Raw genomic sequence first — 18,743 nt, 5'->3', positions numbered from 1 at the left:
GATTGCGCAAAATATTATCTGGCTGCAGTTGCGACACGTATCCTCCCGTTCTAAACTCTGGGTCACCCTGGAGGGCTCTCTGAGCCCCCTCCCTCTTACCGCCCTCCCCTGGCTGCACAAAAAATACTGGACGGAGAATAGAGTCTTCCCTCTCCCTTTCGTATCGCGCCAAACACTTGGGGTGTGCCGTATGTCCCCCTTCCTGGGTCACTTGGTTGACGATCCGGTCCCCCGTTTTCGGCATGTCATCTTGTCCTCTTCGCTTCTCCCGCGTGCGGATCTGTTGGCCCGTTCTCTGCATCCCGATTCTGTCTCCTCGTGTTGGCATCTTACCCAGCTCTCCCATTTCTACTCTTCTTTGAAACGTTCTAATGACCTCCATAGACCTCTACTTCCTCTTGATTGTCTCTGTCTGTCCTCGTCCCCTCCTGTCCACACCATCTCTCTCCTGTATGAGGTGTTGCTGGGTTATCCTGAAGCTCCTCTCCCAGCCTTTGTGGGGAGTTGGGAGAGGCAGTTAGGGGTTTCGTTCCCGCTGGGTGTGTGGTCATCTGCCTTCACTGCGTGTCATAAGTTCTCGATATCCTGCAGAGCTCAGGAGACGAACTACAAAATCCTCTCCAGATGGCACAGAGTTCCGGTTCTCCTCAATGCTATTTATCCCTCCACATCCGATAGATGCTGGAGATGTCTATCTGCTCAAGGCACGATGGCCCACATTTGGTGGGGATGCCCCCTCCTGCGCCCTTTCTGGAAAGGGGTTAGGCGGGTTATTCACCAGGTTACAGGGGTAGATCTACAGAATGATCCCGCTCCTCTTCTCCTCTCCTTGTTCACGTGCAAATTTAGAAGGTCGGTTCGCAGGCTCTTGGGGTTCATGCTGGTAGCTGCCAGATCTGTTATCCCCAGACCCCTCCCACGCTCCTTTCTTGGCTGAAGGAATTCCTGCATCTACGCACTATGGAAAATTTAATGGCCCAGCTTCGCCCAGATGAAGGGCATCATCATCAGACTTGGCTGCTCTGGGACTATTTCTATTATTCCGCCGATTTCTGTTCCCTCTTTCCCTCTGTTCCCCTGTGAGATTGTTGTTTGTTTGTGTCCTTGAGTCTTGTGTACCTGTCTCTTTGCACTTGATTGATACTGTTGCTTGACAATTTTCTGTTTCACACTTTTGTATATTTTGACTCTGCTGCGTCAGAGTCTATGCTTACCCCCCTTACCCACCCACCCCCCTCGGACCTGGATTGTTGCCACAGGTCTTTTTCCCCTTCCCTCCTCTCCCCCCTGCTGCCCCTTTCCCCTTTATTGTAAAAAATTTATTTGGAAAACCTTCAATAAACTTTAATGTTTTTAAAAAAAACAAACAAACAAACAAAAAAAAAACTACCCCCCCCCCCCCCCCCCGTTTTAAAATGAAACCCTAAAACAGAATATGTTCAACTTACCGAACGTGCACAGTAGGGGGGCAATCAGGGTCCAACGTCATCTTCAGACACGCCTCCTCTCAGCGATGTCCTCGGGTCCCGTCTAACTCGCAAACTGACATTGATAAAAAAAAAATGGCGCATGCGCAGTAGCAGTAGTAGAAGTAGCATGCTACTGCGCATGCACCCGCGCCATTTTTTATCAATTTCAGTTCGCTAGTTAGACGAGACCCGAGGACATCGCTGGAAGAGGAGGCGTGGCGATGACGTCGGATCCTGAATGCCCGATCCCCATGCACGTTCAGTAAGTAGAACATATTCTGTTTTAGGGTTTTATTTTTACCCCCCAGACCCCCCGGTAAGTAGGGCCCTGCCAAAGTCAATTGCCCAGGGCCCCACAAAGCCTGGATCCGCCACTGAGGATATACTGTATTAGTGAAAGATAATAGTGATAGATAGTTAGAAGACTGACGAGCATTCTAATTTTCTTATTTTAATTTGAATGCGATTAGACAACCAAGGTAACCAACATAATAATCAATAGTAAGAAGAGTTGTAAAGTATAAAAGACATTTGTATACATAGCATTTTTTTTGCTGGACGTTTTCATATGCTTCATCACATCAAGTCAGTTTTACTCATGTGGTTCTTGGCTGTGCTTGGAAAAATACCACATGTAGGTAGATCCTAATCATGAGATCAACCTAGCTGCTGGATTCTTGATAAACTGGAACCGGGCCAGTTCATTAAAACCATAGCAATAAATGATATGAGTCACAGGAATCCAGACAAAAATCAAAGGCAATATCCATAGTGAGGCAAATAACAGGCTTTGGCAATGGACTGTGTCATAAATATTTAAATACTGTGACAAGACAAAGAACTACTGTGTGTTACATGGACAATTCCAGATCCTGGAGAACTATCAATGCAGGAACTTGGCCCATATTCACTGAATGTGTGCATCTTGAAGTAATGTAAAATTCAGATTCTGCATATGGAGAAAATACACTGGTGCAGATTTACTGATACTGTCTAAAAGTTAAACGGAGCAAACTCCAACTAGTTTTAAACTGTGCCAGGTTTATCAAAGCGTCTAATGCTGATTGATAAATCTGTCACACTATTAGACTGTATATACCACCAAAAATATAGCAGGTCCGCACTCCTTGGGCTTGGTAAAAAATAACTTTTAATAAGCCATTAAAACTAACATAACATAAACCAAAACGTGAAAAGTCAGAAAAAAGAAAACATAGTGTTTAAAACCGTAATGCCCCTTAGTCATGGCATTACTAAACAGTCCTGTGTATCTTTATATATATTCTGCAGCAGCTGTTTCATCAGTGGAGTGACCCACCCATCATAGCAGTATTTCCGGTTCTTATCTTTCATTAAAGTTCTAATTGTAACATTCAATATCAATATACTCATTTCTATTACTTGTTTGTTACCATCTTCTCATATTTACAATATAACCACTGTATCTAAAGATTTTGGTTACTCCGTACCTTCCTTCACAATTCTCACGTTCCCATAGACCTTTTAACTTCAGCACACGTGATGCTTTTTATCCCATCATATTCCTCTCTTGTTCACATACCCACCCTCCTGAACCTTGCCAACATGTCATTCATCGGTCACGTGGTGAAAATCCGCTAATCACCGCTTCCATCAGTCCGTTCTCGCTTTGACTGACAGAACCTGATCGGGAACATATCACGGCTTACCCATAGAGTCATAACAGTATATTGCCAAACTGCTATTAGGGTGCATGCACACTACGTAACGCCGGGCGTGTATGAGAGCCGTACACGCCGGCGTTACAGCAGGGCTGCCGAACACTTCCCATTCACTTCAATGGGAGCACTCGTAAACGCCGCTGTTACGAGCGCTCCCATTGAAGTGAATGGGAAGTGTTCGGCAGTCTGCTGTAATGCCGGCGTGTACGGCTCTCATACACGCCCGGCGTTACGTAGTGTGCATGCACCCTTACACTGGAATTGTAACAATCAGATACTGAAGGGGGGAATGGAAACAAATATCAGTGTACACTTTAAAATTTGTCTATAGTTTTGTCCCAATTACAGTGACCAAAAAATTATCTACAGTCTACCAATTCAATATATATAGCTGAGGTCTGTTCTTATATTAAGACCTAACAGTGTTCTGCAATTGAACTTAAATATGTAAAAGGCTTCCCTTTTCAACAGTTTTTCTTTATGACTTCCTCCTCTGATGTTTTCTCTTACGATTTCCAGCCCATAAAACCGCATGGTATGAATTCTTCCCTGGTGTACACTGGCAAAATGCCTCGAGGCCCCTGACATCTGTTCCATTTCCCCTTTCTCACAAAATTCTAGTGCCTAGTTTTCTGCCTGTGCATCCCACGTAATCAAGCTTACATTCTAGGCATGTTATACAGTAAACTACTGACATGGTGTTACAGTCAATCCGATCACGGATTTCCGATTTAAAATCAGAAGCATTACTGTTTATATTTTTAGTCACTAATAATTTGGCACACGTTCTACATTTAGGGGATCCACATTTGAAATTTCCTCCTATTGTTCTCAATTTGGCTTCTGGTTCTGTATAACAACTCGGAGATAAGGATTGTCCTAGAGTTTTACATTTCCTTGTTATAAACTGTACTCCATCCTTTAATATTTCACTGGTAACTGGATCCAGTTCCAAAATGGGCAAGTTTCTCTGTACTATATTCTTGATTTTATTAAACTGGGGACTACAGGCTGTGCTAAAGACCAAGCTTCCTTCTCTCTTTGTTTCATTTTTATCTTTCGCACCTGTTAACAAATCCTTTCTCTCCCTATGTTCAACTTTCTTTTCTGCCCTTTTTATTGTCCATTCTGGATATTTTCGTTGTCTAAGTCTTCTCAAAGTTTCTTCTTTTTTCTTCTTATATTCTGTCTCCTCGCTAAACGCTCTTTTGGTGCGGACCAATTCACCCACCGGTACACCTTTAATGGTGTGCAGTGGGTGACAACTATCGGCTCTCAAAATTCCATTTCCGGCACTGGGTTTCCTAAATAAAGATGTAATAACTCTCCCTTCTGCAGTGGACCCTCTGAGAGTAATATCCAAAAAAATCAATCTCCATTGTATTGTGAGTGAACGTGAATCTAAGACCATGTTCATTCTGGTTGAGATATTGAATGAACTCTGGTATGGGCGCTACATTTCCGACACACACAATGAGTAGGTCATCAATGTAGCGCCCATACCAGAGGAGGGAGGATACAAAAGGATTACTATCCACCAGGACATACCTCTCTTCCCAGTGGGATAGAAACAGATTCACCAAAGATAGCGAGAACGGAGTGCCCATGGGCGCTCCGCAAATTTGTAAGTAGTACTTGCCATTTTCTAACTGTAACTGCCCGGACAAATTTATTTACATCCATGATGGTTTGCATAAGATCGATAAGATATACAGGAAGAGAGAAATAAATTGGACATGAATCATATAGGTTGTGGAGAGTCCTCGGTCGTGAATTTATCAGGAATACCATTATCTGTTGGGGAAATGCAATTATTGGAAAAAGGATAAAATTTTGCACCTGATTGCAAGTTCGATCTTATGCAAACCATCATGGATGTAAATAAATTTGTCCGGGCAGTTACAGTTAGAAAACATTTTTATGATGAAAAAGAAGAAGGGGAAAACAGAATTAAGGAGAATAACAGCATAGTAATTGAAACCATGGCATCAATGCCGTTAGATAGTACAGTTACAGAACACATGGTTACAGGAGAATGAATTAATAGAATGTATGGAGAAGACAATGTATGTAAAACTGAAGATTATATTCCTGTTAAAAGGAATAATCCCAAATTCTATCCTGTGAAATCTAGGGCAAACAGCTTTTTCTTGTTTCAAAGCAAAATGGAGGAAGAGGAATATGATGGGATAAAAAGCATCACGTGTGCTGAAGTTAAAAGGTCTATGGGAACGTGAGAATTGTGAAGGAAGGTACGGAGTAACCAAAATCTTTAGATACAGTGGTTATATTGTAAATATGAGAAGATGGTAACAAACAAGTAATAGAAATGAGTATATTGATATTGAATGTTACAATTAGAACTTTAATGAAAGATAAGAACCGGAAATACTGCTATGATGGGTGGGTCTCTCCACTGATGAAACAGCTGCTGCAGAATATATATAAAGATACACAGGACTGTTTAGTAATGCCATGACTAAGGGGCATTACGGTTTTAAACACTATGTTTTCTTTTTTCTGACTTTTCACGTTTTGGTTTATGTTATGTTAGTTTTAATGGCTTATTAAAAGTTATTTTTTACCAAGCCCAAGGAGTGCGGACCTGCTATATTTTTGGTGGTATATTCAGATACGAAGATTGCCTCGTTCAGTCCAGAGGTAAAAGGCCGTGCACCCAGGGGATTTGGAACATATTCACATGGTGAGATCTAAACTTTTTTTCATTTACTTACTATTAGACTGTCTAATACAGAGGTTCTCAAACTTATTTTGTCTACCGCCCACTTCGAGAATTAATTATTTTCTAGCCCCCCCCCCACAATTTTTTTTACTTTACTACATCTTAAGAATCACAATCGCAGTCATTATGTTAATAATTAAATTATGTGTGTCATGTGAAAATAAGACTTTCTGATGAGGGTAATGTAAAACACCATTTTGTGATATTAGGAAAACTTTTATTCATGTTATTAAAACAAACATTTCAATTTTAATTTTAAAACTAATCTAATGTGAAGGATGAATTTGATGATTTTTAACAAGTTTCTTAATATCAGGCTCGAATTTACTTAAAAACAGCCGTAAGTCACCGCGTTCGGTAATCTGCAACCAATTTCTCTTTTTACGCCCCCCAATCTTCTCTGTGCCTTTTACTGCCCCCCTATAGGCCTCCAGCGCCCACAAGGGGGCGTTATCGCTCACTTTGAGAAAGACTGGTCTAATATAACCTTACATGGCCTAGTATCTATCAATCTTTGGTGGATGGTGTACCCATGGCCACAAAGCCACCCTGCATTTTTGTACAAGCCACAAGTGTCTAAAACCCTTGATAAATGTGGTGCAGGTTAACAGATTTACCTAAATTACGACAGAATTCTGGAACACTTTGCATAACGAATCTCCCCAAAAATATTCTTCAAATGTGTTAAAATGCCATAAATTCTGGTTTTGGAATGGCTTCAAAATATATGTACTAGAGGAACCAAGCACTCTGATCACATTATCAAATATTCTGTCGATTCTCTTCTATAGCTTATACTTTAAAACGCACAAACCTATGTGCTGCCAATTCACTACATTAAAACGTGTACCCCAGTGGTTCTTAAAGGGGCTCTATCAGCAAAATCATGCTGATAGAGCCCCACATATAATAATAATACATTTTATTTATATAGCGCCAACATATTCCGCAGCACTGTACAATTTATAGGGTTCAGATACAGACATACATAACAAAGAACGTCATTTCACACAATGGGACTGAGGGCCCTGCTCAAAAGAGCTTACAATCTATGAGGTGGAGGGGGTGACACATGTGGATAGAGCTTGGACAACTATGTTAGGCTGAAAAGGCATCAAGAACGGAAGGGTTAGCATTAGGAATTGTGATAGGCTTGTCTACATATGCTTGTCTATATATGCGTGAATAGCCTTTAAAAAGGCTATTCAGGCACTGTAAAAGTTATATTAGACTACCCCCCCGTTTTAAAATAATAACCTAAAAAAGAATGTGATCTACTTACGGATCGTGCACACTGGGCGGGCATTCAGGGTGTGTCTTCATCTTCATCCCTGCCTCTTCTTCCTCCGACGTCCTCCGGTCCCGTCCTCCTCCGGCGCTCGCGAGCGTACACTGATATAAAAAATAATGGCCTGGGCGCCTGCGCAATAGCCGTAGTAGCAGCCGCATGCTACTGCGCATGCGCTCAGGCCATTTTTTTCAATGGGCAAATTTGCCATTTGCCATTATTTGCCATTTTTAAAGGCTATTCACACATATGTGGGGCTCTATCAGCATGATTTTGCTGATAGAGCCCCTTTAAAGTAGTTTCTGCTGAAAACTCTAAAGAGTACCTTTCCATCCTGGCAATTGCAGAAATTTCCACAAAGTCGGGTGTGATAAAGAAGGGCAATGTGGAGACACTCTGACGTCTACAGGCTTCTGCTAGGGTAGGTTCACTCTACTATGAATTAATGTCCGTTGCTCTTATCCATCATGAGTGCACAGTGGACATTAAAGTGGTTGACCACTTTCACACCAATATTGAGAGATAAATGTTATTGTTTGTATAATAAAAAGTTTATACAATACTTTCTGTATCAAATCCTCACAGCTGTCAATATCTCTGTTTGCTGTCATTCATTCTGATTGTCTCTATTGGATGAAATTCTGACCATGTTAATGTGATATACAGATGCAGCCCTTTCTATCTGGTGTCTGTGTGCATGTTAAAAAACATGTCGTAAGCTTTTTTCTGTCATGTTTTTCTCTTTTCTGAAAGAAGAAATAGTCTTGCAGGCAGGACTTTTTCTTCTGTTACAAAAGTAAACAAAGATGTTAGAAAGTTTCTGTCATCTTGTTGACATTAGTCAATGGGAACGGATAAAGATGGAGGGGATTCTATCTGTAGTACAAATGAAGACAGTGGAAGCGCGGCCACAATCCAGGTACAAAAACTCCTTTTATTGAACACGGTGCAGACAGGTATCAGCTGTCAACAAACAGTCTGTATGTCCACAGCTGATACCTATCTGTACAATATTCAATAAAAGGAGTTTTTGTATTGTATTCTAGAAGTATTGTATTGTGTGCCGCTCCTCCACTCTCTGCATTTATACTTTGGCTTATACTGCTTCCAGCGAGCCCCTGGAACCTCTCCTGAATATTCCTATCACCATATATTGACTTTATACACAATGTGGTAGTGCCTGCTATATTTTTCTGAAGGAGGAAAGGGTCACACTGTTGGTTTAGCAGTCAGTGTACCAGGAAACTGTACAACTCATACTTCAAATACTGAAGAGGGAAAAACTTAGAAAGGGATGTAGCACTTAAGCGCTGGGGTCCCTTTATTCTTAGGATCGGTTGGGGTGCCAAAAGTTGAACTCTTATCAATCATAAAGTGAAAGTAAATCTTAACAATATGGCATCTCTGTATAAGATAGAAAAAACATTTAGATTAAATAAATAAAATAAATTCTCCAACCCCTTTGTTTCAAGCACTCCCAAGAGTAAAATAACTAAAAAACGTGGATGTTGTTAATGGAAAAATTATATACAGTATATAGAAAGTGACTTTACTAAGAAATAGAAAAGTAGATAGTACTATGTATAACAAGAACAATTGGAGAGAGGAAGTGGTAGAGAGAGCAAGTGGTCAAGGTGTGGAACATGACAAAAAGCTGTATATAGTAAATTGCTACAAATTGCTAAAAAAAAAAAAAAGATTAAGCAGTACCCATAAGGTAACTATCAGCTCAGCAAGCTCTTGGGGCTAACTTCTGTCTTCATCTACCTCCCAATAAGTGTCCATTCACACGGAGGAAAATGGCACTTTATTTGCCGCTGAATTTTCCACGCTCAAAAAAAAAGCCTACCATTGACTTCAATGGGTGCCGCTAGCTTTTTCTGCTAGTGGAACCCATTGAAATCAATGGGAGGCTTTTTTTTTTAAGCATGGAAAATTCAGCATGGAAAATTCCGCTAGTGGAAAAAAAAAGCTAGCAGAACCCACTGAAATCAATGGGAGGCGCTTTTTTCAGCGTGGAAAATTCAGTGCCAAATAAAGCGCCATTTTCCTCCGTGGACCCTAAACATGCATGTACAGCTCAGCCAAGCAAGCACGTTTATGTCAATAAGGAGAGAAAGAAGCCTAAAGACACCTTAGGGTAAAACATGTTAGATTTCAGTATGCTCAGTCTTCATTTTCCCTAGCATCTGATCTGACACCAAAACTGATTACAAGAGAATGGCGGGTTAGAGAAAAAATTTCAACTGCGCTAGAATCAGTGGAGAAGCTCCTATTAACAGTTGCTGAAAACTAGAGTAGCTGGAGGTGGTGAAAGGTCCTTTTTAAAGCAAATACCCTGAATTTCAGCTTTACAGATATTTGTGAGTATGAGCTGGGGAAGGGTGGGAGGCTGTACTTCACTGCGCTCAATCCTAAGGTTCCTACTGCCAACCTGTAAATTGGAATGAATAAATATAGACTTACTGGAGATGGCACTGTGTATTCAGCAGGGTCCCAGATCCTAGAATCTGCTTCCACAACTCCTTTCAACTTTGTGTGCACTGAACTGATGACAGTTTCCTTTTTCTGATAACGTTTTTCAGAAATCAATATAACACTAGGAATAAAAAGAGAAACCTATTGAGGAAAGTTTTAACAAGACACAGTTCAGAGATTTATCAAAACTAGTGCAATGTGGTACAGTTGAATGTACAGTTGCAACTTTTTTTGTCTGGTAAAATGCTGGCCTCCCTGGCGAAAACTCACTGCATTGTTTTTATAACAGAGCAGATCAATGGAAATGATTAGACTGATGTGAATACGGCCTAATCTAGCTGCTGCCTTAATTTTACAAGAAACCTTTCTCTGTTCTGCAACAGGTTACTAGTGTAGACTTACAAGTAATACAGTGATGTCTTAGTTGCTTGTAGTCTATAATTATATACAAAAGATTTCTAATGACATTGATGGTATCCTCAGCTATTCATTATTATTTTGGATTTTGTCACGTTACCCCGTGCACTTGCTGCTTATATACTCATGGATTATATGTTTTATTGTGAAAATGTAACAAAAATAGTACTTACTAGCATATGCCCGCCACTTCGTCTTCAAGTTGGTGTTGGCGCTGAGCCACTTATATTTAGCCAATTGCTGTTGTGGATGATCCACCTGCTCCCGCGTCTCGGCTCTGCTACATCGCAGCATACTCAGTCGTATGTACATCTCTGCATATGGAGCGCATACTGAGCTGTGCTACAGCGCTGCTTAAGCTCTGCTACATCTGGCCATTTGGATTATAGGGGTGTTCTTATGTCAGTGTGTGAGCAGCTTCTGTGTTACAAAGGGCTGAATGGATGTTGCTGAAATGTGCCAAAGTTCGATCAGCCTTTTCCCGCGTCTTGGCTCTGCTACATCACTGCATGTGCGTAGGATATCCAGCTGTATGTACATGTTTGCATATGGAGAGCCTACAGAGGTGTGCTACAGAGCTACGTAAGCTCTGCTACATCGGGCAATTGTGATTACAGGGGTTTTGTTATGTGACTGTCTGAGCAGCTTCTTTGTTACAAAGGGCTGAACGGATGTTGCTGAACTGTGCCAAAGTTATCCCCCCTCCCCCATCAGAGGCAGAAAAACACATTCCCTGTCGTACTCACTGAAACTCTACACCCGATATACTCCTCTTGCCCACACACATCCTGCATGTTCTGTAATCTCTTGATCTTCCCTGAGACTCCATTTTCATCCGCTTTCACACGGTCCAGTTTCATCCTATATAGCTCCGCCCACAAAATAGTGTGTAGCCCCGCCCACTGCCTAGCATGATCCTATCCTAGAATGGCTCAATGACCTGTGATGATGTCATCACAGGTCCTTTAGTGTTGTGTGAACCTACATTCCTTCACTGCGGTCGTATAGTGATGTCATTTACCAGGATAAAAAGTAGCCTATGTTTTAATCGAGGCTCCTATCTATGTATGTGGCTAATTTCATGCAAATCCGTACAGCCGTTTTTGCGTGATTGAGGAAAAAACATCCAAACCCACAAACATCCAAACCCACAAACTTTCACATTTATAATATTAGTAGGATAGGATTGGATTTAAGAACGGTGTTGGAATTGGGTATTTAAAAAAAATCTACAATTCCTATCCACCAAACACTGATAAATAGAACCAGTCTTTATTATACCACTTATCATAGGCATAACATAAAGCTCCCAGGCTAATATATTGTTTATTGTGCTGGTATCCTCAGAGAGATCAGACACTTTAGGTGTGCCCTAAGTTTCCAGGGCCTAGGTGCGGCTGCATCCTCTACACCCCCTCAAGTTACGCCCCTTCCACTTGCCTTTCCTACAAAACTCTAGAGCATCGTTTTTGAAATTTCCATTCAAGGCTGACAATGCAAGGCTGAACATGGATACACTTTATCCAATTTTTCAATTTATCAATACATTTTCAAGAGGTATAACTCTTCCTTTTGCTGCACATTAGATATCTATTCTTCTACTAGACCTCCTGTATTTGTTATTCTCTTTGCTACTCTATTCTAATTCCTACTCAATGACTCCGATTCTACAGCTCTGAATCTGAGGTAGCTGCAGAATATTATAAAGCAACCTCAGATTTTTAGAGCTGTGGAGTCAGAGGTAGTTGTGGATGGAGTTGTAGTTGGCAGACAGGTAGTGACTCCAAACCGGCTTAAAAATAAAAATTTAAAAATGTACCATTTTGTAATGCTCATATAATTTTAGCATAACATAATGTGTCAATAATAATATTCAACATTAATAGTATAAAAATAACATTACAGTAAATTTGCTGCTAAATATTATACATGGCTCATTTATATAAGAAAGTCTGACAAAGAAGGTGTAATAATAGAGAAGGAAGTCTGGCTTACAACTCCACCGCCCAGATTCTCTGATTAGATTTACAGAAATAAAAACAAGAAGCTGAAGAAGCCAAACCCTCAACACATGTACTGAGAGCGTATACCACAGCTGCAATGTCTGTGTTGTGTCCCAAAAACAAACAAAGACTCAAAGTTAATATTTACTTAGTACTGAATACATACTCTAGGTACATTGGGGTTAATATGTTCTGTTGCACATGGCTTTTCTTCTGTGCAAAAATTGCAACTTTTCCCAATGATTTGCCCCTTCTCACTACTTTTCAAAAAGTGGGCAAAGCAGGTTAGAAATCTGAGTGGGCCAGAATGGGGTCACCTTGACTTATCACATTTACCATACTCATACAAGAGAACTGTCATGAATTATAACAGAAGTCTGCACCAGTCCCTGAGTGACAGAGATGTAATTTCTGGCCCACAGGACCTCCCATTATGTGCCTGAGACTGGAGCCTCTTAATAATTCTGTTGTATCTCACATCATAGCACAAAAGTAATTAGCACCGGAGCCCTACGTTGCCTAAACACAACCTTTTGGTTGTGTCGGAAACGCCACAGTGTTTTACATTACCTGTAAAGTAGATGGGATTCTGGCTAATCCCATCCACAAATTGCAGAAAAGCTGTGTTTTCAAAAATGCCCATGTTTTTGAAAATTGCAGAAAGTCAATTATACCTATAGACACACTGCCATTTTCCATATAGGTATAATAGGGACAGAAAGACCCCATAGGAAAACTCTGCAGACTTTCTGTGAAAATGCTGTGGAAAAAAAAACGCAACGTGATTCTGCCGTGATCTTTTCTACAACATTTTTGGCTAAAGCTCGCTACATGGGGCCTTAGTCTAAGGCCAGGACCCCACTGGACAGAAATGCTGCGATTTGCATTGCCACTATGGTTTTTCCCACAATGCTTTTTTCCTGTGGGATGTCCCGTGTGGCCTTAACCTAAAGGAGTTTTCCCATCTCATTATTTTACCTACTCTCCTTTCTCCTCCTCTCTCCGCTTCTTGGTATTGTTTTTCCAATTCAATTATTACAATTTCTGCGTGGCAGCAGCAGTGGGGCGCCGGCTAGAACCCTGGGCACAGTGAGGAACTTATCTCTGGAGAAAAGACCAGACTTCCTTGTATTTAGCTCAGTCCAGCAGCTGGCTCCTATTTGTTTTAAACGTCACAGTTATAACAGAGGCACTAATCAAGAAACTTTTCTAGCACTTATCAAGGCTCAGCAACTGAAAGCAATATGCAGAGAGAGAGAAGAGAATATAGATGTGTGGCAGCAGGGACTGAGTCATCAGTCTGACCAAAGAGATGGTCTATAACCTAAACAGCCAGCTGTAAAAACTTAGGAGGAATATTTAGATGTATCTTGCAAAGGCAACAAAATGGATAATGCATGTGTTTGGTAAAACACTTAAATTAACTTAAGCTACAATGGAAATCTCTCTCTCTAAGCCAAAGCTCAGGCCATAACAAATCCAACCTAATGAGTGTGCATGTAAATTAAAATAACCAAAAAAACAGTCTAAGAGTGCATGCACACTACGTAACGCCGGGCGTGTATGAGAGCCGTACACGCCGGCATTACGGCAGACTGCCGAACACTTCCCATTCACTTCAATGGGAGCGCTTGTAACAGCGGCGTTTACGAGCGCTCCCATTGAAGTGAATGGGAAGTGTTCGGCAGTCTGCCGTAATGCCGGCGTGTACGGCTCTCATACACGCCCGGCGTTACGTAGTGTGCATGCACCCTAAATCTATTGAAATCTGGAGATTTTCCGGCAGCGACTCAGCTGCAGAGAGTCTGCTCATCAAGGGAGGCTTAAGAAGCCAGCTCCAGCAGCAGACTCTGGGCAGAGTTTGGCTGGAGAGCTGACAGAGAGGTCATATTTTTGGAGCTGTGTTCTGAATGTTTCTACTGGCTTTTTGGATTTCTGTTATCTTGATATCAACAAACATCTGAAGGACCCCATTGACTTATAAAGGGGTTCCATCTGCTTCTGCCATGGTGCCATTTTATCTCTCTTTTGGTTTCAACAGCAATACAATAGGAGGTTTAGACACTGGTTTCCCATCACTTTTTGAAGCAAAAGGTACAAGGAAACATTAATAGCCAAAAATAATGTGTAAACATAGTGTGCAACAGGAGTAATGGAAAGAATGGTGACTCTAGCCCGCTACTGGTACAAGAGCACAGCAGCCAATACTGGTCACAGCCATGATACAAATGAATACAGCACTTCATTGTGTATAATGAAGGGAAAAATCCATCCTAATCAGTCTATCGAGGATAATAAATTTCACTATGAACATTATTCAGGAACACCAACTAAGCACCAAATAAGCACAATATTCACGATAATAGGGGCACTATCTATGGCAATTAGTGACACTATGAACATTATTCAGGGACAATATCCATATCAAATAGGGATAATATGCTTGATAATTAAAGAGGACCTTTCACCATATCTGGGCACAGGCAGTGTTATATACTGCCAGAAAGCTGACAGTGCGCTGAATTCAGCGCACTGTCGGCTTTCCCGATCTGTGCCCGGTGTAAAGCGCTATCGGTCCCGGTACCGTAGCGCTTTACAGTCAGAAGGGCGTTTCTGACCATTAGCCAGAGACGTCCTTCTGCCTCGCGGCGCCAATCGCGCTGTGCTGTGGAGCGGGGAGGAACGCCCCCCTCCCGCTCCTGATAATACTCGTCTATGGACGAGCTGTGTGAGCAGAGGGAGGGGGGAGTTCCTCCCCGCTCCACAGCACAGCGAAATTGGCGCCGCGAGGCAGAAGGACGTCTCTGGCTAATGGTCAGAAACGCCCTTCTGACCATAGAAGAGCTACGGTACCGGACCGTAAGCTCTTCACACCGGGCACAGATCGGGAAAGCCGACAGTGCGCTGAATTCAGTGCACTGTCAGCTTTCTGGCAGTATATAGAACTGCCTGTGCCCGGATATGGTGAAAGGTCCTCTTTAAGAACACTAGTCATGATAATTCTGGACACAATGAACATTATTCATAAACACCATTCATGCCAAACAGGGACACACTAATTAGACACTAATTATTCACACTAATTAAAGACATTCTCCAAGATAATTAGAGACAATATACATGAGAAATAGAAACAATATCCAGTTAGGGTCTAGATGCCTCCCTAACTTAGATTTAAAGATTGTTGTGTGGAGAGTTAAAGGGGTTTTCCGGCTACCACCCCTCCCCATCAGTTAGTGCTATTAATAGGTTAATAAGCGCACTCAAATACCTTTAGCAGTGTTTTGAGTGATTTCTGGGTTTCTCTGGGAGCTCCTGGCATCTTCTGCATTTGTTTACATGGTGTAGCTTCCTATTCCTTTATCCTACAACTATCATGATGCAACAAACTTCACTAGGAGCTGACTCAGAATATCTCCTCCTCTCACTCTCTCCACCTCCCTCTCTCACGCCCCCTCCCTGTTTCCCTGGATAGCCTGCCCACTACTAGCGCTTCCCAATTAACCAACTCAGCCCACCCCATCATACTTACATGTCTTCTTAAAACACCAACATGTCTTCTTGTCTGGATCTTCTGGCCACAGAAGATTCCTTCCTTCTGCGGATCCGGATCCTCCTCCTCTTGATGTCTACCGGTGTCTGTGCAATAAAGCCAGAGTGCTGTGGGAGGCCGTCAGACATCAAGAAGAGGAGCCAGGTCCCCAGCAGGAGTTATGTTCCGTGCCCAGAAGATTCAAACAAGAAGACTGGTAAGTATGACGGAGTGGAGGTTTATATTGGTGACGTTCCGTTTCCGGAAATGGAACGTAACCGGAAAATCTGAAAATGTGCCTGGGGTAAATATAAATTTTTATTTTACTTACAAACCCTTTAAGTTACTTTTACACTACCATTATTAATGTATGTTGCTGTCATCCATCATAGTATCATAATATAGTAACTGAAAAAAAACAAATAAATGTAGTAAAGCCAATAAGAAAATGGTGCAAATATAGTTTTTTTTTCTGATTCCTCCCCATTCAGAATTTTTTTCCAGCACTCAAAGTAAATTTTTGGACTATTAAATGATACTATTATGAAATACAATATACAATACAATGTATAGCAAAAATACGTCTTTATATAGCTCTGGAAATGGAAAAGCAAAACAGTTATGGCTTTTGGAAGATGGAGAGCAAAAATCAAAAATGCAAAAATGAAAAATATCTGCGGGTGCTAGGGGTTAAAGCTTATTGACCATAACACAATTGCTGCAATGGGTCTCACTTTAGCATCTTAAGCAAGGAGCATAGCATGAGTATGAGTATATTTGCGGCATTCTATAAGTTTATGGTGTTTTTATAAAGAAGTCACAATATTCACTGTGTAACATAGGCTAGGTTCACATCTGTGTTAGAAAATATTTGGCAAGAAAAGTCCTGCATGGAGGACTTTTCTCTCTGCTGGTTTCAGTATAAAAACATAAGAAACTCACTGGACACCATTATAGTCTAGAGCGGAGGTAGGGAACCTTGGCTTTCCAGCTGTTGCAAAACTACAACTCCCAGCATGCATGCTTGCTCTGCTGTTCTTGGAACTCCGATGGAAGTGAATGGAGCATGTTGGGAGTTATAGTTTCACAGCAGCTGGAGAGCCAAGGTTCCCTACCCCTGGTCTAGGGGATCCATGGGTAACTGCTCTTTTAGCCATCGGGGGACCGATTGACGGAAATCCTGGTGCAATTGTAAGCCTTATGTGATGTTCATGCACATCGCATTGACCTGTCCGCCATGATTCCACCTAAATGGATTATTATTATTAAAGGATTATCTTATCTTGTCTTATCTTAAATTCCGGAAAGACTGCATAAGGACGGCTTGCCGGCGGTCAGTTTAAAAGCCCATTCCTTTCAATGGGTTTTTAAAGCAAACCGCCGGTGTCCGTATGCAGCCTCTTTGCGGTGAAACCGTTTCTTTGCTCGGACACAAATTCCCGCATGCCCGACTTTGTGTCTGTGCAAAAAACCAAAACAAAACGGTTTCACGGCGGAGAAGCTGCATATGGACACCAGCGGTTTGCTTTAAACACCCACTGAAATGAATGGGTTTTTAAACTGACCACCGGCAAGCCGTCCCTATGCAGGTTTTCAGGGGATTTAGGCGGAATCACGGCGAACAGGTCAAGGCGCAAGCGTGAATGCCGCATTACTGTTCAGGACTTGTCTTTGCCTAACAGAATAAGAAGATGGCTGATACAATAAATATTTCATTTACAAGTGATGATATTTGATGGTTTTGCTTCCACAGACATTAAGATCATTACTTTATTGGCATATCTTGCCATGCATGCAGTGACTAATGCCCCCATAGTGCCACATATCACAGGACAGGTTGGCACAAATTGTCCTGTTATGTAGACACAAGAGGAACAGCTGGAAGCGACTTGAGGAGAGCACGCCTCAGACTTGTTGTGCTGCTTGTACTATAGAAGACTATAGCTGCCTGCTGTACTGCATGGACTGGCTCCACATTGTATGCTGACTGTGCTGCACTGTTCCTAGGTAGGGTATAGACTTTCTACCTGTAGACACGCACAGCAAGGAGTTGAAGTCATTTTCCCCATGTGTAGCAGATGGTATACGCTTATGTGTACTCACCACATGTAGAAGAACACTCCTGCAGAGATCACCCACTTCAGCGTGCCCAGTGGTACACTCCTTATCCGGAGCTCCTTGTCAGTGCTGTACTCGCAACAGGACATGGTTTCTGGCCGGGGCTGCTGCTCCAAGATGTGCCGCTCTGGACAAGTGTGATGTAGAGCAGCTTGAAAGAAAGCAACTTCCACGGGACGACCGAAGAGCCTGAAACACTCCCCAAACTGGCTGCTCCCGCTGCTGACTGCTGAGTGCAGAGCACCGCACTAGCACCCCTCCCTGCTGACTGAAGTGAAGTGCACTGGTGTCTGTCTATAGCTGCTCAGCATGAGTGCAGAGAAGTCCACTGCACTGGTATCTATCCCTGCTCAGTGTCTATCCCTGCTGACTGAAGTGAAGTACACTGGTATCTATGTCTGCTGACTGAAGTGAAGTACACTGGTATCTATGTCTGCTGACTGAAGTGAAGTGCACTGTAGGAGTAGCTATCACTGCTGACTGAAGTGAAGTGCACTGGTATCTATGTCTGCTGACTGAAGTGAAGTGCACTGTAGGAGTATCTATCACTGCTGAGTGAAGTGAAGTACACTGGTATCTATCTCTGCTGAGTGAAGTGCACTGTAGGAGTAGCTATTAGAGATGAGCGAACACTAAAATGTTCGAGGTTCGAAATTCGATTCGAACAGCCGCTCAATGTTCGTGTGTTCGAACGGGTTTCGAACCCCATTATAGTCTATGGGGAACAGATACTCGTTAAGGGGGAAACCCAAATCCGTGTCTGGAGGGTCACCAAGTCCACTATGACACCCCAGGAAATGATGCCAACACCTCTGGAATGACACTGGGACAGCAGGGGAAGCATGTCTGGGGGCATCTAACACACCAAAGACCCTCTATTACCCCAACATCACAGCCTAACAACTACACACTTTACACACTCAATACCACCTCTCTGACAGTAGGAAAACACCTTGAAACATGTGTATTTGGCACTTGCAGTGAGGAGAGCTTGT

At 42.1% G+C, this 18,743-nt stretch overlaps 1 protein-coding gene across 1 annotated transcript in view; it reads right to left on the bottom strand.

Annotated features, from left to right (window-relative positions):
* The window catches only part of P2RX7 (purinergic receptor P2X 7), a 49,846-nt gene extending 31,964 nt beyond the window's left edge, over positions 1 to 17,882 (bottom strand). Inside the window, exons 1-2 of the mRNA XM_075273542.1 lie at positions 17,734 to 17,882; positions 9,667 to 9,799 (exon numbers count right to left, since the gene is read on the bottom strand). Coding sequence (XP_075129643.1) covers positions 9,667 to 9,799; positions 17,734 to 17,837 — 237 coding nt within the window. The 5' untranslated portion in view covers positions 17,838 to 17,882. The remainder of the gene's footprint in view (positions 1 to 9,666; positions 9,800 to 17,733) is intronic.
* Positions 17,883 to 18,743: the final 861 nt, after the last annotated feature.

The sequence above is a fragment of the Leptodactylus fuscus genome, chromosome 1 (assembly GCF_031893055.1).
Source record: "Leptodactylus fuscus isolate aLepFus1 chromosome 1, aLepFus1.hap2, whole genome shotgun sequence".
NCBI lineage: Eukaryota > Metazoa > Chordata > Amphibia > Anura > Leptodactylidae > Leptodactylus > Leptodactylus fuscus.
Note: the sequence above shows the minus strand (reverse complement) of the source record. Positions and strands in the feature narration are given on the sequence as shown.